Raw genomic sequence first — 23,714 nt, 5'->3', positions numbered from 1 at the left:
ATTTCATGTTTTCATATAGTTACATATTTAACCCTTTATATTTTTTTTTACAATTCAAAATTTAAGTAATACTTACAACTTTAACCCTCAAATTTATCCAAATATTACTCAACTTTAATTTTTTTTTCTTTCTTGTGTGTTTTATAAAAATATGATTAAAATATTCAAGTTATATAAATATTTAAAATAATTAAACAAACATGAGTCAGGCTCGGTATGAGGTTCGAGTCGAGCTAGAGCTAGCCTTGACTTGATGTGCTAACAACCTTTAAGTATTGTTCCCCGCTACATCGTGCGGGCACCTGACAAGTATGCATAAATACATAATCGATGTTCGATAGATGGAACACGAATCTTAAGTATGTATTAGTTCTTTTCGATTCGGTATGGTTAATGTTTGGTTATAGAACACCCTTAACTATAACCGCCGGTTAATCTAGGATATCGCTTAATTTGGTTTGGTGATGGTTCGGTTATCGGTTAATTTTGGTTAATGGTTAAGCTTTGCTCACCCCTAAATTTTGTTACATGATTATATAATCATGGAAGGAACTAGGGCGTACATTCTATTTTAACGTTTATTACCATTTGCTGACCTTGCAATAATTTAACGTCGTGCCCTGACATTCTTTTTAACGTCAGGCCCGAGAATTTTGAACTTACTTAGAAAAGGTTATTGAACAAAGTGAAATAAAAACAAAAAATCAATCTACTTAAGTTATTTTTTTTAAATGGTTATTGAACGATTCATTACATTTTTATCCTTATAATTAGTTAATTACCTTAAAAATCAAATTGTAACTCTTAGTTTTACCTAGGGCTGAGCACGGTTCGGTTCGGTTCGGTTCGGTTATTAGGGGAAACCCAAACCAAAACCGAAGTAATCGGTTATTTGAATTTACAAACCGTTCGGTTTTTGGTTTTTCGGTTTTCGGTTTTTCGGTTAATTTCGGTGTCGGTTCTTCGGTTATTTTCGGTTTTTTTCAATTATGTGTTGACATTGCAAAAAAAAATTAAAAAATGAAAATACATATTTTAAGCTTGTATAAGAATGTGTCAGAGTATCACAGTCCACATATGTATTGAATTCAAAAAAACAAAATTAGGCACGTGTTACGTGAAACTATATGAATACAAAGTTGCTAAATAAAGTTTAAAAATTAAAATACATTAAAAGTTTAGTCCCTATCTTCATTCATCATCTTATTTATTTATCTTAAAAGTTTAGTTCATTCTTCGTCATCTAGATAATCTTAATCATCAATCGGTTCGGTTCGGTTTTTTCGGTTTTTTAAAAATTGATAACCGAATTGAAACCAAAATTTCCGTTTTTCAAAAAAACAAAAAATAAACCATCGGTTAATGCTTCGGTTCGGTTTTTTCAGCTAATTCGGTTTCGATTCGGTTAATTCGGTTTTCTGCTCACCCCTAGTTTTACCGTAACCTTTATTTTTCTCAATATAATCATAAACCGTCCAAATTAAATCCGAAAACGCCCCTTCAAGAAATAAATGTCTAATTAATATTAAAGGCGTCTCACCCGTGTTTAATTGAATACATAGTACAGTTTGAACAAAAAAAAGGCCCGGTCCGGCCCTGCTCGGCCCATGCTGATCTAACTTGCATTCGACCTGTTTCTCCTCTTGTGCTTGGGCTTCACTGCGTCTTTCAGCGTCTTTGACTGTTTTTTCTCTAATCCAACAACATCATGTGTCGAAACTAATGAGTTGGTGGTATCAAAAGATTTCGGGCTAGACTTCTTTTCGGGATTCACTTTGCTTGATTCTTCTTTCTGCTTGTCTAAAGGTGTAACTGCAAATTCACCGAAAACATAATATTAAAGAATACATGTCGGTGACAAATAGTAAATATTCGAATAGAAAAAATTATAACGTTAAATACCACGAGAAGCCAGAGAAGTTCTCAATTCATCACCATCAATACCCCTTGAGTATGGGTCCCTAAAAAAATAAAGACACAATATATACATCATATAATAAGACAAATTATTTATGAAAAAAGCTGTTATTGGGCCCGTTCTACTCGTACCAAAACCAGTACATTTCAACCCGAACCTGTTATAAAAACCCATCGAAAAATAGACTCAGTAAATAATAATAAGACTTCAGATTCTCATACGGAAACCATACCAGCTTGCGAGTGCGCCACTAAAACCCTTCGATATGCTGTTTTTCTTATTTGTTTTATCGTGTTTACTGAGCTCACTTGCAATACCAGATTGATCTGAACTCACTGTTAATCTTTCCATCTGATGATTTGCCACATCAGCAGAAGCCTGTTGATCAGGATTATGACGTTTTATTTTCCTTAACGATCTTTGTGTATTATATGATTCAACCTGAAAATACATATTTGTAAATAAATCAGTTTTTTTTTTCAAATATTATGACTACAGAAATATTCATTTCTAAATCAAAATTAATAAGACTTACTGCATCCTTTATTTTGCTTGTTATATCACCAGCTTTTACAGAAGCAACACGCAAACACTGCATAATAACCGTCTGCGAAACCCCATCACCGCCTGCTTTCTGAATAGCACAAACATCACCGTTTGTGTTGAGTGTAGCAGTCATTGACCCACCCATCACCGCCGCTTCATAGTGGGTCGGGTCAATCACCTACGCCAACAATTAAATTACAAAAATCCAATCGTGTGAGTCGGTCTGACCCGTTTAAGAGGTAAGAGAAAATAGCATTTAAGATTCATTTTGCATACCACAGTGTTTTCTTGACCGACAAATCCAAATGTTACTGCTATTGGAAAATGGTGAAGTATTAATGGAAGTGGCTCCCTCTCCTGTTCAATGCACACGAGACGGTTTATTTATTCGAATAAAAATCTAAATGTTTAAATAAAAACAATGTAGGAGGTTGAATGCATTAAAAATAGACTATGGCACCTCCGCCCGATTCCTTGTTTAGTTCAACGTTTTTGACCAGTTCGACCCATAAGTAAATAAGTCAACAACCCCACCTCTATATCAATTAATCATCAAGAATTTATTGTTCAAATTGATAAAAAAAATTAAAAGTTAATATGTTCTTATCATAAAGACTGCCTAACAATACAATAGTGCATACACCAAACCTAATTTATTGAGTATGACACTGAGAAAAACATGTTAATGTCAACTTAACATTAAAAAAAAAAAAAAATCTAGTACAGAATGCAGAAAAAACTCACATCAGGTGGATGTATTATTAACTCTTGGCCATCGTCTCCTCCTGATGTACATTCGGGTCTCCTAAATGTTGATAGAGCAGCCAAAGCAGCAATATTGGCAGCATCAACAAGATTTCTGTTTTCACACAAATGATCTTCGATTAAAACAAATATAAACTGTAACAAAAATATGATTTACAGCCTCTTGGATATGCATGAGTTCTCAAACTTACCCTCCGTTGTCTATAATATGAAGGTCAATCCGTATTGACCAAACTAACTTCCCTGCGATAACACAAAGTGATTCAGTATCTACTGCCCTACTTTCCCTGCAAGATCAATTATTTAATCTCATCAATGCATTTACTCAGCATGATTATATGAAAATACAATACAAATAAACGATACCTTAAACCACGATCGACAATTCGACCCAGTTCAATAGCGGTCTCACCAGGACGACCCGGTTCAAAAGAAGGGTCAGCCATTGGTGAGAACTCTGTATAAATTGCAAACGACCCTTCGTTTGGCCTGTCTCTGTAAGGCTGAGTGAGTTGACCCCTGACAAAACCGATAACTTGAGTTTGACCAAGCTGCACCTCTGATGAACCATCTTCACTACATTTATAAACCGTGTCAACAAGCTAATCATCTTCTAACTTTTTAACAAAAATATGCAGGGGTGTGCATGGGATCCAAAAAAAACGACCCGAAACCAAAACAAAAACCGACGGTTTGGTTTTATGTTTTCGAAAAACCAAACTTTCGGTTAAGTGTCAGTTTCGTGTATAACAGAAACCGAAAAAGCTGAACCGAACTAAAAAAGTTTATTTTATTTTTTTAATTTTTAAGTACTTTTAAAGCAAATATTTTAGGCCAAATGCATAATAATCGATAATTATTAACTAACAAAAAATTTAGGACTCAATTCATTATTTTTGGCCAGCTTATTTAGTCAGACCCAAAATTTTCAAACCCAAATGGCAAAACCGAAAATACCGTATCAGAAAACCGATATTTCGGTTAAGCCCAAAACTGAACCGACCCATGCACGCCCATAAAAAAATGCCAGTTAATTATTAACTAACATGAAAATATAGGCCTAAGGTCATTACTTTTGGCCACCTTAGTTTTTTCAACCCAAATAGTAAAACCGAAACCAAACCAAAAACCATAATCGAAATAACTAAAACCTTCGAAAACTCAAAACCTGACATTTCAGTTTTAGCCCAAAACCAAAGCGACATATGCATACCCCTAAACTCATATCAATTAATTATTAACTAACAAAAAAAATTAGGCCTGAGATCATTATTTTTTCCAACCCAAATGGCAAAACCGAAGACAACCGACATTTCGGTTTTAACCCAAAACCCACCCTTAAAAAATATGAATTTGGGATAAATATTTAGGGATGTCTTATTCTTACCTGGCAAACCTGATGGTTAGGGTTCTATAATCAAAGGGTCTTCTACCATCAACCCTAATGTCTGAAAGCAATGCACTTTCAATAAACTTATTTTCATTTACTGTCATTATTAGCGAATTAGCTACTCTAGGCTCCATTTCTATATCCTGTGTTTAATAAACAGAAATTAGGGCACCAAAAAACATCAATTCAATTACCCATTACACAGCTCACTAAATAATAAATTAAATGAAGAACAAATAAAGTGGACTTGCCTGTGGCTGGAGTAGACGACAGCGGCGACGGTGGTCACGGTGGTTCCGGCGACGAGGGTTTGCACAAGGGTTTTGGGGAAAGGTTGTACATGAGAATGTTAATGTAAGAAGTTACATATTTAATCCTATTATTATACCAATGTTTACACAATGCCACTAAGGCCCCGGATCGAAAGTCGAAACCCATGTATGTAGGGGTGTTCTTCGGATTCGTTTTTTGGGTTTTGGGTTTTTCGGGTTGGGTTCTTCGGGTTTCAAAGTTTTAAATCTTAACCCGAAACCCAACCCAAATCTCTCACGGGTTTTTCGGGTTCGGGTAAATCGGGTTGGGTTAATCGGATTTCGAGTATCTTAGAAAATGAAACAAAAAATTTTAAAAAACTTCAATCCTAAAATTAAAACAACATATTATTCTTTGCTTGTAAAGCAAATAATCAAATAATAATAAATCAACATAACTTGATAAAGTCATAAAACAATCAAAAGAAGAATAAAACTAAGTAACTAACTCGAACCATAATCAACTTCAATCAAACGTGATTTGGTTCGATTACGGTTACTATTAGTAATAAACAGAAAACATACATTACCAATAAACAATAGAACAATAATAGTTGGAACAATAACAGTCGATTAGGCTCAGATTTTGATAACTTTAATGACTAAGAATAAGCCTATTATACCTAAAAATATATTTAATTTCAAAACTAAAAGTTTGTTTGGATTTTTCGGGTTGACCCGAAACTTATAAATCAAACCCGAGAACCAACCCGAATTACTTCGGTTCGGGTTCGGGTTAGTCTTTTCTAGGGTTCGGGTTTTTCGGGTTCGGGTGCAGGTTTTTTCGGGTTGGGTTTCGGGTTTCGGGTAAAAGTGACAGCCCTACGTGTATGGTGGACAATGAAGCCTAAGGACCGGACCGTGAAAGGTTGATTCGGGGTTTGGGATACGGATGACAATGAAACCTGAAATCCGACGATGGGTTTGGAGTTAGTTTTGAAATTTTTCGTAGGTTTAGGAGATGTTTGGGATTTGTAATATACCCAATTAACCGACCCGATTACCCGATAACATTCATCTGTTTATCCGATTATATACCCAACATAACTTTTTCTATATTATATATATATATATAGGAGAAGTATAGTTTGAAAACCCTATTGAGCTGAGAAAACCCGTGAAAACCCTATGTAACATCGTTTTTTTTTTTTGTTACATGTAATATATGTTGTTACATTTAATACAAAAATCGAAAACATAAAAAAAAATGTTTTGCTATTTTTTTTTACATTTTTTAGTAATTTTTATATATGTTTTCAGGAAAGAGAAAATGTAAATAAACTTTTACATTTTTATTAACTTTAACTGTGGACCAAAAGATTTAATCTTTAATTAAAAACATGTGGTTGAGAATGAGTTTCTAGAGTTTTCACAACTCAAGTGAGTTTTTATTCTAACCTAACCCTATATATATATATATTCTAATAAAGTAAAATAAATGAGGACACTTGTCATGTTTTGGTTAATTCTCACAATTTTTTCCCTCCAAAACTAATATACCCTAATATATGAAATAAATCAATAATTATTCACTTTCCTTTTACACTATATTTATATAATATCTATATATTTTTATAAATATAAATATTAACATATTATTTTACTATATATTTCAAAATACTTGGTGAATTCCAAAATTTAACAACAAATCATGTTTCTCAAATGAAAATTGTTTCGGGTTTTTTGTGGAAGTTAAATTTGATTTATGGGTCATAAGTTGGTAAATAGACTGTTTGGTACAAGTTAACTACATTTAGGTCAAAATTTGTTACGGGTCAAAAATGAAATTTGTTAGTATTTTTAAAAGTTTGAGAATGCAAAATAGATTTATCATCAAATTTGTTATAGGTTCAAAGTGTTGACTTTAAAATGTCAAAAGTATGAAAGTTAAAATTTTAAACATGATTCGGGTTTCAAGTTTATTTTTAAGGGCATTTTTTGAAATAATCAAAAGGTTCGGGATTTGACAAATTGACTATTTTTCACTCGATTATTAAAATTTAAGAAAAGATTGTGAACACTTTCGACATGCCACCCCCATGCCTATCAATGCTTCCAACTTTTATCAAATTTGAAATATTTATGTCAACAATAATTTTTTCTTCAATGGTGATCAGAACGTTGTATGGGAAGCATGCCATGCAAAACTATGCTCAAATGAAACAAAATATTCACAAAATTGAATGAGTTAACATGTTATTTTTTATGTTGTCATTATGACAAAGTCGAGAAGCCCTCTGAAACTTATCAAAATATTTTTTATGGTGTAGCTCAGAAAAATATAGTTCTTGAAGAACATCCATTGCTACAATTTAATATCCTACTTTCCTTTGATGGGTGGTAAATTGATAAATATATCAATAAAGATAACGCTTCTTTTGTATTTAGGCCGAGTGGTTAGAACTACCATCGTATGAGAAATCTTATTTTCGAAATTGGTTCATAACCAAAATTCTTTCAATTATACATATATGACACCGAGAATGAATTTTCGATAGAAAGAAGCATTATCGGATACGATTTTGCACGAGCATTTTTTTATTAAGTTCATTTAAAAAAATCATTTATGATACAAATAAAATCAATTTATGTACACATTGTATAGATACAAGGATAGATGTAATATATTTTTTTTCATATACGCTATGTAATTTTTTGTTTTACTTATAATTTTATAATTTGAATTATCCCGTGTATAACACGAGCTCTAAAGCTAGTATATATATATATGGGTTATGTTCAAATAAGAAGTTAGATTTTCCTAAGAATGCTATGAAGAAGAGTATTTTAGTCTTAACACTTTTATATCAAAACCCATTTACTTTAATCTCAAAACCCACTTAGGGGGTGTTTGGGATTGCTTATTTTCACCAACTTATAACTTATTAACTTTTTGAAAAGTAATAAGGTGTTTGGGATTACTTATATTGTGAGAGGAAAAGTTCCATAAGTTACACTTTTGTAACTTATTATCTTAATGAAAAGTTATAAGGAGGTAAAACAAGGAATCCCAAACACCCCCTTAAATTAATTTCAAAAACCTACTTACATAAAACCCACTTACATCTTCACTCATCTCCTACAACCACCACCACTCCACCGACCACCGCCACCACAACCGTCACCCACCGCCGCCGCCTCACCGGAAAATTCTATGGAAATTTCACCGGAAAAGTCGTCGGAAAGTCACCGGAAAACAATCCTCGAGAAATTTCGTCGAAAAAATCAACGAAAAATTCACCGAAAAGTCGCCGAAAAAAAGTCATCGGAAAACGGCCGCCGAAAAAAAAACAATGGAAAACACTATGAAAAACACAATTTTTAAAAACACAATGTAAAAAACACAATGAAAAAAAGACACAATAATAAAAACACAATAAAAAACACAATTGTATGGCACAATGTAAAAAACACAATGGAAAAAAACAAAATGAGAAAAAAAAAACACAATGATAAATACAATTGTATAACATAATTTTGTAAAACACAATTTTGGTAAAACATAATACGTAAAAAACCCACTAATTTTTTTTTAATTTTTATATAACAATATGGTACTCATATAAAAGATAAAAAGACACTCGTTAATATGGTGAATTTGTTTTTCAATAAAAACGTCGTAAAAAAAAGTTATGGACGTTTTAAAATGATGAAGGAATTTGGCATGTGTCTTGCATGTAGAGAGAGAAAGTCAACAAATGTGTTATTCCTTTTATACCCTTCCCCTTGTTTTCATATATGATTTCCACCTAAACTAATCTCAACCTTCCATGTTCAAAAATCAATGGACAAGACTACTTCCTATCCTTCCTACAAAAACTATATTTCATATTATAACCTAACCCATATATATATATATATAGGCTAAGTATAAAATGAAAACCCACTTGAGTTGTGAAAACTCTAGAAACTCATTCTCAACCACATGTTTTTAGTTAATGTTTAAATCTTGTGGTCCATAATTAAAGTGAATAAAAAATGTAAATATAAATATAACTTTTTCTCTCTCCTGAAAACATATATAAAAATTAGTAAAAAAATGTTACAAAATAACAAAACATTTTTTTTTATGTTTCGATATTTTGTATTAAATGTTACAACATATATTACATGTAACAAAAAAAAACGATGTTACAAAGGGTTTTCACGGGTTTTCACAATTCAAATGAGTTTTCATTTTAACCGTACCCTATATATATATAGTAAAACTTGTTTATGGTAAGTATTTGAGACTTGATATTTTTATGGTAATCATTGTTTGTAGATAATTAGTTATATTTTGTCAAAACTCAATAGAAACCGACAGGTTTGGAACGAGCTTTAATAATCGGGTATGGGTTTGGGAATACCTAAACCCGACCCATTGCCGTCCCTACTTGAGTTTGGCGGGTTGGGTTGGGTTGGGTGGTGCATTGGTCTTGGGTTAGGAGTGAATGGTTTCCGGTTTAGTCCTTGTTAACTGTTAAGATATGCATAATGTATTCTAGTTTGGGGATGCGTTAGCTAAACGAATCTATTAATTCAAAACAAAATTTAATGACTAGTTGAAACAAGTTTCAAAGATGATTATGATGATGATGATGGTTATTGGTTAAGGAAGATTAACACTATTAGCATAATACGTTATTGGGTTTATTTGTATTGGGCCTTTACTTAGCCCGTTTAGCCACATTAACCTGGTTACGCTCTTTCTATGTTGCTTACTTGCATTATTGTTTCATTTTACTTCTTTTTCATCTAACAATAAACTCTAGGCACATTCTCTGTATATCGTTATCAATTTGCATATACATCTATTGTCATTTTGTGAATAATCGTAAAGTGATAACTATTTTATGTAATATACATTCGATTGGGTTTAAGATCTTTTATAATGCAATCGGTTTCTCATGTTTCTTTATACTTTTGTCAGGGTTGGACCAAACGCACGAAATCAAGGACCCCAGGAAGGACAATGTCGGGTTGGTCTGTTAAACATGCCCAACACCAACTCAGATCGAAGACTCCTAGAATCTTGGAGAATATTTAGTATAATAATAATTAGTTTATTATTATAGATAAGTAAACTGTGTTTGGTTTCAAATTGTGTATTTGAGTTACTATAGGATTAGGAACCGTGGATATATATATACCATAGGTTTAATGTGTTAGTTAATTATTAAGTTTTTCTCGTTAGTCGTTTTCTTAATAAAAGAGTCGTAGAGAGTTCTACAAATCTCGTGTTCGTGTTCTTGATTCGCTTGCTCAAAGTTTAACATGGTCCATCTTTTTTCTCAAGTTGTCTGTATGATGATCACCCATAACAGAGTCGTTGGTCATACAACATATAACCAAACATCAAAGAAAGGTAAATATTCAGGTGGCGGGTATGCTTACACAATGTCACAAACGCGAGTCTATGACAGTAGTGTAGAAAATGTGTATGTGTGAAAGAGATTGTATTAAATTTGAAGCAAGCATAGATTGACCATTAGAAAGTGAAAACCGTCCTAGTAAGTTACCAATAGCTACCCTTAGAAGACTTTCAGAAAATATTATAGTCAAATTCATAACAACATGAAATAACAGTGTAGCTAATGTATTATAACTTTTTATAAATTTCTGGAGATGGTTGTGGTTGAATTGTTGGATTTAAAAGTGTTTTAAAAACATAAATAAGAATACCGACACCATCATCAATATCATATTGAGCTATAAATATATTACGTTTTAATTAGTGTACAAAACGTATTAGTTATCTTAAAAATTGAATACACACTATTTGAAAATAAAAACATAATATATCGTTTCCAAATAAAATAAACAACATTTTTAATCACAAAAATATTAGCGTGTGTCTAGCACGTATTATTAAAACCAATCACCCATCGACGCGTTTACTTCAGTCATTAAAGCTTTCCTAAAATAAAATAAACATAGTGAACTTTTTAACGTTGTTTTAAAAAGCAAATCTTATATTTTCCTTTTATACTGGTATTCAATGATAAACAACTGTTTAATTCGGCTGGGCATGTGAACCGGCTACATAACGAGTTCAGTTGAATCCATTTGAAATCTTGAACTGTCTTCATCTAAATCGGTCAATTGTTGCTTATACCGATAGAACCGACGATCACATGGTTAGGCCATATTTCAAAGTTTCTTTTAATCTTATTTACTATTTATTTAACATTTAATCCTTTTTGTTTATCTCATAAATCATATTTTGTTAAAAATATTAATATGTTTGATGGCATAATTTCACTTTTTGTTTGTAATGTAATTTTTGCGGTTGGGAGACAAGTTAATCATGTATGGTCGTGTGGACGGTTTGGTGTTAATATCTATTGGGGCTAGCCGCTTGCTAGTCCTGATCGTTTATAAATAATAAAATATTTATTTTTGTTGATCGTTAATAAAAATCGATTCCACCATTCAGTGGATAAAACGGACAGCTCAAGTGCTCAACGAACCATCTGTTTATAGCAAACAATATAATAACATAAAAGTAGAATATGACTAAGGTCCCACAGTATTATTTTTTTCTTTTCAAGATTCTTTGGAAGCCCCATCATGTTAAGTGGATCCAATTCGTTGTGTTCAATTCCTTTTCCCAAATTGGCTTCGTTTTAAGATTCTCATTGATTTCATTATTTAGTTCAACTTAAAATAGTTATTCAAACTTCTTGAAATTGTAAAATTATATCTTAATTGTTAGCTTATGGGTTAATTCCCGAGCCCGAGTTAACCGGTTAGGGATCGGGCCTACTTCGAGTTACGAAGATCGGGTTCGTTTAGTTTAAATCTAGCAGAGATAATCTATAATTTATTATTACATAGAGTCCATGGACTTTTATTTATTTAATAGATAATTTCATAATAAAAAGTTTGATTTGATTTCTAACTGTAATAGATGCTCTGTATAACCCATCTAGTTTATGATTAGGGTTATGAGATATTGATCAAGTTTTTGAGTTATTTTTCTAGATCAATAAAAATAAAGATTTTCAATTCTTATTTTTCAACCTTGTTTTATTAATTCACCAATGTGATTAATAATATATTAGTCAATAATAAATCAATAGGTGGACCGCTAGGGGCTCCGTCCGTCCGGACTCGTGGCCGGCTCGGGCTACCTTTAACCATTGGGGACCGTGTAAGAAGTATCCGGCTTACTTAGTTGGTCGTTCCAAAAAATAATAATAAATCATACCGATGATTTAACTTAATGGCAGTTTTAATTACACTTGCTATTAAATGCTGTCTTGATATGTTGAAGAAGAAATTTTGTTTTCACTTGACCTTCATTTATATCCATTCAAAACAATTTACAATCTTTTGATTATGCTAAAAATCAGTTAGCTGTTCACAAGGAGATGAACTTACTTTTTCGTTAGATCAAGAAAGTGGAAGTTATGACTCTCGTTACTCAAATAATCAGTATGGACTATTATCGAATAATGTTCAAAGTATTGAATATTTAAGTCTAATTTGTCAAAAAAAAAAAAAAAAAAAAAACAAAGTATGTATAAGTGATTAAGTTTCTTGTATTATCTCAGGTAATACATTGTTTAACTTTCTTATATTTTCTCGAATCATAAGTGATAAAGCCTTTTAAATTATCTCGAATTATTAAACCACTCAACTCCATCATCATCATCATCATCATCGTACTCAGTATATCCCACCAATAGCAATGCTATGGTAGGGTCTGAGGAGGGTAAGATGTAGACAGCCTTACCTCTATCCCATAGGGATAGAGAGGCTGCTTACGGTGAGACCCCCGGCTCGATAGTAGTTTTGCATCAAGCCTTGGACATAAGGCACATAGCACTCAATCATCGGGACACCGGCTGATTGGTGCATGTGCCCTTGTCTTTCGGCTATCAACGCCACCACATGATGCCTGATTAACCTTCCGCCACTTTTAACGTTATTTTCACGAGATTAGTAAAATAACGTCAAAATTAGTGCAATTTTACTTTTGCCCACCCGAGGGTTCACACATATATACATTATATGCGCGCACCGCAAGCAGGGCGTACAGCAAGTCATGTTAAGAGAGGCACAAACGCTAAATGAGGGCAAAACAAGGATTCCATGAGACCCCATGCCCACATCGTTTTCCATATCCAGGATACCAAGCAACACTCAATGGGCCACAACATCAACGCAAGCATAATGTTGTGGATCAAAGAGACCGCTTTGTGGTTCATCCGATGCCACAAAAATGGCACGAGACGAAATCAACTGTAATCAACCAAGACAATACCAATGCTTAGGTACGCAACACAGAAACCCACAATTTGGCCAGGCAATAGATGCCCAAACAAACAACTGAAGAGGTATGCCGGGTGGAAGTTGTAAAAACAACATTATGGAAAGAATAACTTGTCCTAGATTTGTATTATAAAAGTTGTAAAAACTTGTCCTAAAAACAACGCTCAATTAAACCACTCAACTGTAAAAACAAATTTGAAAATCAGTTAGGTATCAATTTTATTTTTACATCCCTTTAAAAGGATGGTGTAACATGTGTCGGGCCGGTTAGCATCTTGTTATTCCGTTTGTTGATTATGATTATAATATTTTATTGGTTGTTAAAAAAAAACAATTTGTTTTTCTAAATTTTAGCCCAATTTCCAATTTCTTTTAACAAATACTAGATTTGTATTATAAAAGTCCTTATATTCATACAATCATACTCTATAGTCTATATATTAATGCAAAATGTTCATTAAAATATTTTTTTACTCCATTCACGTTATCATCTTAATAAACGTAAAATACTCGAAGAGTTCAATAATTTATTAAAAGAATAAAGAAAAACTTGTCCTAGACTTTGTTAACTAATGCTTATTTGTTTGTATTCTTATGAAAAAAAGTATTTCACCATATGTATGTCAGTATGTGATTAGCCACGTCAATAATTTAGGTTAAAAGCTAGTGAATAAAGTCATAACATTAGGTAAACAAATAAAAAGATTCGTGATGTAATATAAAAACACTATTTTATTAATTATTTATGGTATGTGTGTAGAATTATTAATGAATTATGCTTTCATAAAATATTTCCATGCAACATAACAATAATATTAAATTTTACATAGAATTTAAAAACCAGGTAACTTACAAAGTTACAAAATCTATAATTTTGTTTATAAATAATTTAAACTATTTAACTTCATACGGAGGGATACCAATTACCATGGCATTATACACACACCTCGATACCATTACCATCAAGGCCTTTGATTGCGTAGTTAATTCAATGAGTACATGGTATAAGTTAAAGAATTAAGAGAATTAAGCGTAACGTTTATGAGCAAAGTTTAAAAATAAATACTCAACATATTTTATACAAGCAAGCAAATAAACTCGAACATCTTAACATGTCTCATAACATATACAAATAAGAATCTTCAATGGGTATTCTTGATCATCTTTGAGGACGATCCGGTCATTAATTTTTAGCATTCGGGCTAAGCATCTTTCACTAATTTTTAGGATGTTTTCACGAATGAAAGAAAATAAGTGTTTTCAAAGAATGAATGTATGGTTAATTTAGTAGCTAACATGATATAGTTTTAGACGCTTTTAACATCCCTTGTTATAATGTGACCTTAAATATCAACTATCAAAATAATATATTCGCGTGGTTAATACGAAACCAATTTTATATAACAACCAAGCTTTGTTAAAGTGTAAATGTTTATGGAAAGGTTTTTTTATTTAAAATTGGTATCTCTAAACATCTCTATATGCAGTGTTGTAAAAATCGCTAGTCGTTAGTCAGGCGGTGGGATGGCGACTAGTGATTAATCAGGATTAATCGGATCGGACTTTAATGTATAATTATAAGTTTTATATACATACGCACACATGTTTATATGTAATTTTCAATTTTATACACACATAAACATATTTTGGCCAGAATCTCACTAGAAACCGTTGGTTTTTGTTGGAATCTCGCCGGAAACCACTGTTTTTGGTCAGAATCTCATCAGAAACCGTTGATTTTGGTCAGAATCTCGTTGGAAACTGTCGATATTGATCGTATTTGACTATTGACCGATTAATTGGCCGACTGGCCTAAAATTAATCAGTGAAGTGAAGACCAGCGATTAATCAAAAATTAATCGGTGTCTAGTCAGGATTTTTTCGAACACTGCCTATATGAAATGCCCAACAAATTTAACCTACTCAAATATCTATTGTTTTCTCATATGATAAAAAAAATGATGAAAGTGATATGAAAGTACTGAATACAATCTAAAGCACTTGTAAACCCCACACCTAATCTCTCTCTCTCTCTCTCTCTCTCTCTCTCTATATATATATATATATATATATATTATAATAATACACACACATATAATATCTTGGTTTTTGCCAAGCTATTTGGGGAAGATTCAGTTTCCAGTATGCTATGGCCCATAGATGGGATCCTCACAAACAAAGGTACAACAACTTAAACCGATCTTTACTCTCATAACACACATATAGATACATATACATACATACATGTCTCTGTATCTAACTTAGAGTGATACCCTGCTCATGCACATGACTTACCATGCCAAGATCATATCTTTTATGGGCCATCATCATCATCATCATCATCCAATCACTTTCCACTTACAAGATTCAATCTTTATCATGTTCTTCACCTTCATGGTTCCATCAGCAGCCCAATCAAGAATTTGAACAAAAAACAAACATTTTCTGGGAATTTGAAGAGGAATCAAAAACATGGGTTCAAGTGAAATCACCTTATGATCTTATATCATGTGTTAATGATAACTGTACTAAAGTGGGCATCATCGAACCAAATCAAGGTCAAGATCAAGAACAAGATTCAAGCAAGAGTCTTGGTCAAAGAAAGAAGAAAGTCAAAACTGATGAAAGAAAGATTGGGACTTTGGGGTCAAGAAACAGAATTTCGGTGACGAAAATGTCGGATGACTCGATTTGGGTCACGGGTATAAGCGGGTCAATTTACGAGCGGTTTTGGAATGGGATTCAGTGGGTGATTGCACCTCATGAATTGCCATTACTAGCAGGTCATGCAGTCTCTGTGTTCTTGGTCAAACATACAGTTCTTGCTCTATCTGAGGCTGGAATATTATATCAGGTAGTTTAGAATTTAAATATTTAAATCAATCTTTAAAGTGTAGTAATTTATATTCTTATTATCAACCTATTTTTGTTATTTAACTTGCAGATGCAGCTAAGTGAGAATTCACAGCCGGAATGGATCGAGTTCCCGGCAATTCAAGATTCTAGCACGGCGATACGAATAAAATCTGGAGTTATATCACATAATAGGGAGTAAGTATGATCTAGAGCAGAGGTTGTTATTTCAACCCGTTTTATTAAATGGGTCGATTTTGTTTCTCTTTAGGGGTGTGTATGGGTCGATTTTGTTTGGGTCAGTTTTGTGCTCAAGTCAAACCAAAAATAGAAAATTAAGTTTTTGGTTTTTGTAACGGTTACTGTTCAGTATTTTTGGTTTTGCTATTTGGGCTTCAGATTTTCAGGCGGAAAAACATTGCGCAAAATAATGAATTTGGGCCTGAAAGGCTGAAACTTTGAGCCGAAATTTTTTGTTAGTTAACGATTAAACTCAAAATAATGAGCTTGGGTCTGAAACAGATTGTTTAACTTTTAACTTTTTAACTTAAACAGGTCAAGTAAAAACCTTCACTAAAAAGTGACTCGAATGTTTTTCAACCTCCTTTGCAACCGGTTTTGACTTCTTTAATGAAAACAGGAAGATCTACTTCTGCACAAAAAACGGGCTGCTATTAGAGCTCAGCGAGATCAACACACCGAGGTTTCCATTATTCTTGATTATTATTTTTATTATCAAAAATGGTATTTTTACCATTTTCTTCATATAACTTATATCACAAATTAACAATGTAAGCAGCTGGATGAACCATGGCAAGCCTCCTGGTGCGGATGTTGCAGGCATAGTTGATGCTGCTGAAGTTAGACCACAAGTCATATTCACTATAAGGTGGTCTTTTTGTTTCCATGACTTAAAAGTTAAAACAACTGAGCCCATGATGATCTTTGTTACCAAAATGCAGCTCAACGGGTGATCTGTACGAGTTTGACCCGTCTTCAAAGCCATTGTGGAAGAAACATATATGGAGCCAAGGCTCGGCACACGACACTGCTTTAACACCATTGACTAGTTGCACAGCACACCGAAGAACCGGGCCTCATTCCGACTCACTCTTTCTATTAACCAAAGTAGTTAATCAAAAAACTCAACCTTTTCATGAAATCCACAAGCTTTAATAAGTTTATGATTTAAATTTACCAAATTACAGGGTGGGAATTTGATTGAAAGAAGACTGCATCGGAGGAAATGGAAATGGGTCGTCCATGGAAGCCTGAAAGATCAACAATTCACATCCATGACACTCGCGACGGTTGATGAAACATACTCGAGTTCATTCTCTTTGTTTTTAGCAACGGCCACGGGATCCATCGTAGAATACAACATCTCTAAGCAAGAAGGTATGTTTATGTAAGAATCCAGAACAACTGAAAACCCGTATTGGCGAATAATACGTGTATTAAATAGCTGAAAATAGAGGTGTAAACGAGCCAAGCCACTTGTGAGCTACTCGAGATTGGCTCACTAAAAGCTCGAACCGAGCAGAGCTTCAATGGACAGAGCCTAAAAATAAGCTTGTTTGATAAACGAACCCAAACTTCATTTATGAGCCAGCTCACGAGCCTACTATTTATATAATCTACATTTATATATTAAATAAATATATATTTATATAATAATTATTATAGCTATGATAAAATAACGAAATAACATGCATTCTGTTATATAAAAAGTTATAACTAAAGTATATATAAAAGTTGTTAAAAAATGCAGTGTATATTAAGTAATAAAATAATAAATGGACCGAACTTGAGCTCTCGTAAGACTTGACTTGGTTCGTGTCGTTTACGTCCTAGCTACAAAATCATCTCTCTTTAAATGACTTAACAAAGTAAAAAACTCGCTAAAATGCATCTTGACTGCTCGTATAAAGACAGGCAAAAAAACATGGGTGAATCATATGCATCCTCCACATGCTAAGGTGGCGAGAGCCGTCTCAGGGCTGCAATTTCAAGCGGGCCGGCTCATATTTCCTCTAGACGATGGTAGGCTAGGGGAACTCCACCAATCAATGACCGGAGGAGACAGTGTAGGCCCGAGCCCACCCGTAAACCGAAGACGTGTGTCCACGAAGTACACATGGTCAATAATAGATGCACCCGAAAGCGAAGGGTGGAACGCAGAATACTGCACGGAGGATCGTGGCCCGTTGAATTGCATTTTGGGTGTAAAAGACGAAATAAACGACGATGAAACCATGAGGCCCGGATTCAGGAGGCGATCAGGAAACAAAGGACATGACAGTTATTATTTGGTGTTGTTGGGAAGTAAGTCAAAAGATGAGGTGTATGTTGACCGGGAAAGTTCGGTAAATTTGAATTTTCGGTTACGTGTTATGCATGAGGGTCGGTCGTTCTTTCTGGTAACCGGAGACCGGGTGATTTATGAGTATTTGAATATTGAAAATGCATGGCTTTGGCTTAAGCATGGGCATCATATGGGTATGAAAGGTGCACTTGGGACTTATAATGGGAGTTTGTTTTTGGTGGATGAAAATAAGGATTTGGTTACTGGAGAAAGAGTTGGTAACGAGTTTACGTGGATAAACTGCTCGGCGATGAAGAAAGGGAGACAGGTGATCGGAGGTCCGCCTTGGGATGTGGCTCCGTCAAAAGCTCCTAAAGTTACACCAGAAGACTCACTGTTTTTCGTTAGCAGGACTGGAGGGTTACTACAGTTAACGGTAAGTTTGCAAATTGCGAGGCTTAGTTTAAATGGGGTCGGGTCGGGTCAGGTCGCTAGGCTGTCCGCATAACTAAACGAGTCAAACGGTTGTAATCAAGTTGAAACCTATTAAACACATAAACACGAGCACGAACACGACTTGTTTATTAAACGAGTTAAAGTCTGCTAATTGCAGGTTGCATTGAAGAAGTTAAAGTGGAAAGATTGTCGAAACCCTTCAAGCACAAAGGTCGCAAGCATCATAGACCAGGAAGTATTTAGAGAAAACATAGTTTTTGTGGTTGGACTCGATGGTAACTTGTACCAGTACAACAAGGTGACCGGGCTATGGCACGGACACCAGCAGTCGCGACACATGGTGCTATCAAGACAACCCAGGACCGCTATGAGGGGTTCATTACACTCACTATCCGGATCCCTTTTCATGCTATCAGAAGACGGTATGCTCATTGAGTATTACTGGAACCCAATGGATGGTTGGGGCTGGATGGAACATGGTTCACCATCTCCAAGGGTGACCTTAGTCGGCTCAACCGGCCCGTGCCTTGTGGGGAACCACTTGTTTTTAATTGGTTCGGACGGGAACGTGTATTTAAGGTATTGGGATCAAACAGTTTGGGAATGGAGTAACTGTGGGTTCCCTTCAAAGGAAAACATTGTTGGAGAAAACCGCGAGGAAGAAGTATGTGTTGACCAAGAAACTCGGGTTAAGATTCGTAAGGAATACCAAAAAGAAACAGAAGATTGTGATCCAAAGGTTTGCTTTTACAGTTTTACCGGTATCTTTATCTTTATGACGTCTTCTTTTATCCGATTGCATGATGGAAATGGAACTGTTTATGCAGGTGGCGCCTACTCGACCAATTCCATTCACAGAAAATTCAGTGATATTTGAGCTAAGAGACGGAAGGGTAAAACCGTAATTTTTTCACGCATGTTCGTTTCAACTCTATTAAGGAGAATTGAACGTATTGTAATTCATGCTCGGTTTTGTTACGTTTTCTTGTTGCAGTTGGCAGAAATGCAGAGAACAGAGGATTTACGGTGGGTGTGGTGGCGGACGATAGGAACCCCGACAGCCCGTTGCAATGCTATCTACTGGACGGCTGTGACAACATGAAGATAGATGACAGATCAAAAGTATTAACCGTTAATGTACATATGATAATAGTTAAAAGAACAGAAAGCAGAATTACAACAAAAAACAATAAAACGTGCAAGCATTAGTAGCCATAGATCATGTGTAAATGCATAATTCTATTGTAAAAATATATGCTTCTGTTTAAAAAATAGCATAAAAGTGCCATATGTTCCTTCGGCAAGGTTAAAGACCGCAAGACAGTAAACCAGTCGAAGCCGGATTTGAACCCGCGTCCTTTAAATTGGCCAACTCAGTAACAAAAACAGACCAAATACATCCAATTTATCATAATCTAATGCAACCAAAAACAATATAACAAAATCATAGTTAACAGAATAATTCAAAAACCTTCAATTACAATGCTACCAACATCTAAGAGAAAAATAAAAAATACTTCCTTGAAAAGTAAATTTTTCAAAAACATATGATATGAGAAAACAATCCTCTCTGCATAGGCAGTTACTCGGTACAAATTACACGCATCGATCAAGTTAAACCATAAACGAAACCGTACCGTGATGCTTTAGAAGCATATGAAATCAGAATCTCCTTCTAGGACTTCTTGACCGATGCCCATGTGGCGATCTACACATAAAAGTAACAAGAAAACAAACCCATATTAATTACATTAAAAGTTGAAAAAATGAATTCGATGATTAAAAATTTAAAAGTAATAAACATACCTCCTCCTGTTATTTCTCCTTTTGAAAGGGCCTCTACTGAAAGCCCAATCAACATTGACAGTTTGCGTAAGAAGTTCACCTCCATCCATTGAGGCTATGGCTTTCTCTGCTTCTTCATAGTTCTCATATTCAATCAGTGCATAGCCCTGATAACCAGTAATAAATGTTACATCATATCTCTAGCATAAAAAATAACCAAGAAAAAAGAAATAACTAAACTAAAGATTAATTTTAAACAATACTTCACCTTAACAAATCCAGTACGGCGATCAAGATTTAAATGCAAGTTCTTGATCTCCCCAAACTCTCCAAACGCGTTTTGTAGGTCATCCTCTTGTGCTTCTTCATGCACTCCGGTAACAAGAATAATCCAGCCTTCAATTGCTGCATAGTTCCATGTTTATAGATTCAGTAACACTAATACTGTTTAATTTACAAATACATAAAACAAGCTTCAAATTGTATATAAGATGTAATCTAGAATACATTAACAATATACTCAAAGCAGCTATAAAAAGCATATGTATAAAATCTGACACCGAGTAGTGGACATGTTAGAAATGGCTAAGGACTTAGGAGCAATACGTTTGAGACACAAAAACAGTAACTTTTACAGTTAAAAGTCACCAAGTGTTGATCTTCTATAAAAAAAATAATTAAATTACAAATGAGTACTTGATATGTTACCAGATATCTAATTTTTACTATCCATACTTGTTATATAAACTATTTTAATTTATTTTCTGGTGTCTGAAAATGCTAGTGATCCATACAATTTCCCTTTTTTGATGATCTGTATTTATCAAGTAGTACAAAACTAAACATATTTAGTTTTCGAACTAAGTAAATAGATCAGGATAACTTCTTAAAAATGGTCCCTAAGATCCCCGCTAAATTAGTAAAAACAAAAAAAATCACTTCTAAACACACTCTCAAACTCCTAAAAGTTATCATTCTAATACTGTTTAATTTAGATTCAGTAACACTAATACTGTTTAATTTACAAATACATAAAACAAGCTTCAAATTGTATATAAGATGTAATCTAGAATACATTAACAATATACTCAAAGCAGCTATAAAAAGCATATGTATAAAATCTGACACCGAGTAGTGGACATGTTAGAAATGGCTAAGGACTTAGGAGCAATACGTTTGAGACACAAAAACAGTAACTTTTACAGTTAAAAGTCACCAAGTGTTGATCTTCTATAAAAAAAATAATTAAATTACAAATGAGTACTTGATATGTTACCAGATATCTAATTTTTACTATCCATACTTGTTATATAAACTATTTTAATTTATTTTCTGGTGTCTGAAAATGCTAGTGATCCATACAATTTCCCTTTTTTGATGATCTGTATTTATCAAGTAGTACAAAACTAAACATATTTAGTTTTCGAACTAAGTAAATAGATCAGGATAACTTCTTAAAAATGGTCCCTAAGATCCCCGCTAAATTAGTAAAAACAAAAAAAATCACTTCTAAACACACTCTCAAACTCCTAAAAGTTATCATTCTTAGTAAACTCAATATACCATACAAAGGCCTATTTTTTCTTAATTATTTGAAAACACTAACAGAAAAGGATATATACCTTCTATTTTTTACTAGAAAAATAATGCAAGAGACCATTAAAGAATCAACATTTTTCATACCATATTCTTAGATGTGATCACAGTTTTATAAAATTAGCACTAGCCACTAGTATAGGACTCATTTTTCTCTATACACTTTAGTCTTAAGCAGCGCCAATACATCATCAACCTTTTCTCTTTTACTAGAAACTCCCATAAAACTTCTGTTAGACGATACTTTCATTCCGGTTTTACATAATTTCCATCTCTTTTGTGCAGTTTTGTGAGATAACGAGATTTTTCGCCAATTAATCGTTAATTTACCGATTAATTTCAGCTAATCAGTGCAACTAATCAGTAATCACTAGTCGGCCCAAATCAACCAAATAAAAGCCACCAGATTTTTTGAAAGACAACCGAACCCTGGTTTTAACCCGTTAACCCCAGTTATTCGTTTTTCTTATTGATTTGTTGTGTTTATACAAACATATACATGTACTTTTTAACAATAATACATGAAAAAATTCCAATCCAATTAATTGCCAGTCGGTATCCTAAGCAGTTAATGAAGAAAAATAATGGATATCGGTCGAGGACCGATATTTGAGATATCGGTTATCGCGGTGAGATATCGGTGATTTTAATATCATGCAAAATTTATATATATAGCACTTTAACACTAACAATTCAGTATACTTTCCTACTATTAACAAACTATCCTTTTGCAACTTGCAAAACACTAACAATTGTAGCAAGAAGGAACTGATTAAGACTCAAAACACCAAAATTAAACACTAAAAGTTGAAAATGAAGACTTAAAACCCTTATATCGGGAATATTGGTGAAATATCGCCGATATTATAGGTATCGATAATTTGACTGATATTTCACATGAGGACAGATAACCGAGATACCACCGAGGTTGGCTGCATAGTCGGTATCCCCACCGCCCGACTAGCGAGTTCAACAAACAGAAGCTATAATAGAACTACTTGCCTACCATTATAAGTTCTAAAACCAATTATAAATCATTTTACAATGTTTTCAAAACCCTAATTCTAACTGTATAACAAACAAACTAACTAACTAACTAACAACTACAAACAGTGGATGTATAAGATTATTATTTTATAATAATAATAATACTAACATCGTTCAGGACCGGGTCCACCATCGGAATCGAGCGAATCGAACCGGCCGGACATGCGAGTGGCGTCAGATTCGTGACGGAAGCCACGGCCTTTGGTTTTCTTAGGAGCGGATCCAGCGGAGGTGATGGCGGATTTGAGTTTAGGTATGTGAGCGCCGGTGGGAGAAGAAGAGGCGTCCACGTCCACCGTGGCGTCTTCGTCCATCAGGTCGTCGTCGTCCGGCTCGAAGTCCAGTGCGTCTACGTCCGCAGCGTTCGCCATTGAAGAGACACTGTTGGTTGGTTGGTTGTTTGGTTCGTGGTCAGGGTTTCTGGGTTCGGTTTTATCCCATTTATTGGGTTTAGGACACTGGGTCACACGACTACCGGGAACC

The 23,714-nt window shown here is 34.0% G+C and overlaps 3 protein-coding genes across 3 annotated transcripts; 1 reads left to right on the top strand and 2 right to left on the bottom strand.

The window, feature by feature from the left end:
* Positions 1-1,446: 1,446 nt before the first annotated feature.
* LOC143574484 (exosome complex component RRP45A-like) lies at positions 1,447-4,761 on the bottom strand. Its single transcript, XM_077059095.1, has 9 exons — positions 4,617-4,761; positions 3,596-3,805; positions 3,421-3,516; positions 3,209-3,323; positions 2,741-2,821; positions 2,454-2,642; positions 2,151-2,359; positions 1,903-1,961; positions 1,447-1,812 (listed from the first exon to the last, which is right to left on the bottom strand). Exons 1-9 carry the CDS (start codon positions 4,751-4,753, stop codon positions 1,616-1,618), a joined length of 1,293 nt encoding a protein of 430 aa, XP_076915210.1. The 5' UTR covers positions 4,754-4,761; the 3' UTR covers positions 1,447-1,615.
* Positions 4,762-15,485: 10,724 nt separating this feature from the next.
* LOC143575195 (uncharacterized) lies at positions 15,486-20,111 on the top strand. Its single transcript, XM_077059629.1, has 10 exons — positions 15,486-16,043; positions 16,134-16,240; positions 16,683-16,745; positions 16,842-16,931; positions 17,005-17,170; positions 17,251-17,440; positions 17,978-18,783; positions 18,961-19,542; positions 19,631-19,696; positions 19,798-20,111. The coding sequence occupies exons 1-10, from the start codon at positions 15,486-15,488 to the stop codon at positions 19,903-19,905; spliced, it is 2,736 nt and encodes a 911-aa protein (XP_076915744.1). The 3' UTR covers positions 19,906-20,111.
* A 139-nt stretch (positions 20,112-20,250) lies between these two features.
* LOC143575661 (RNA-binding protein Y14A-like) lies at positions 20,251-23,602 on the bottom strand. The gene is made up of 4 exons (XM_077059973.1): positions 23,341-23,602; positions 20,857-20,993; positions 20,610-20,755; positions 20,251-20,511 (listed from the first exon to the last, which is right to left on the bottom strand). Exons 1-4 carry the CDS (start codon positions 23,600-23,602, stop codon positions 20,466-20,468), a joined length of 591 nt encoding a protein of 196 aa, XP_076916088.1. The 3' UTR covers positions 20,251-20,465.
* Between the last annotated feature and the right edge of the window lie 112 nt (positions 23,603-23,714).

Source organism: Bidens hawaiensis, unplaced genomic scaffold, assembly GCF_021521415.1.
Source record: "Bidens hawaiensis isolate Kalapana, Puna unplaced genomic scaffold, B.hawaiensis_p1.1 tig00001412_1, whole genome shotgun sequence".
Taxonomy (NCBI): domain Eukaryota; kingdom Viridiplantae; phylum Streptophyta; class Magnoliopsida; order Asterales; family Asteraceae; genus Bidens; species Bidens hawaiensis.
Note: the sequence above shows the minus strand (reverse complement) of the source record. Positions and strands in the feature narration are given on the sequence as shown.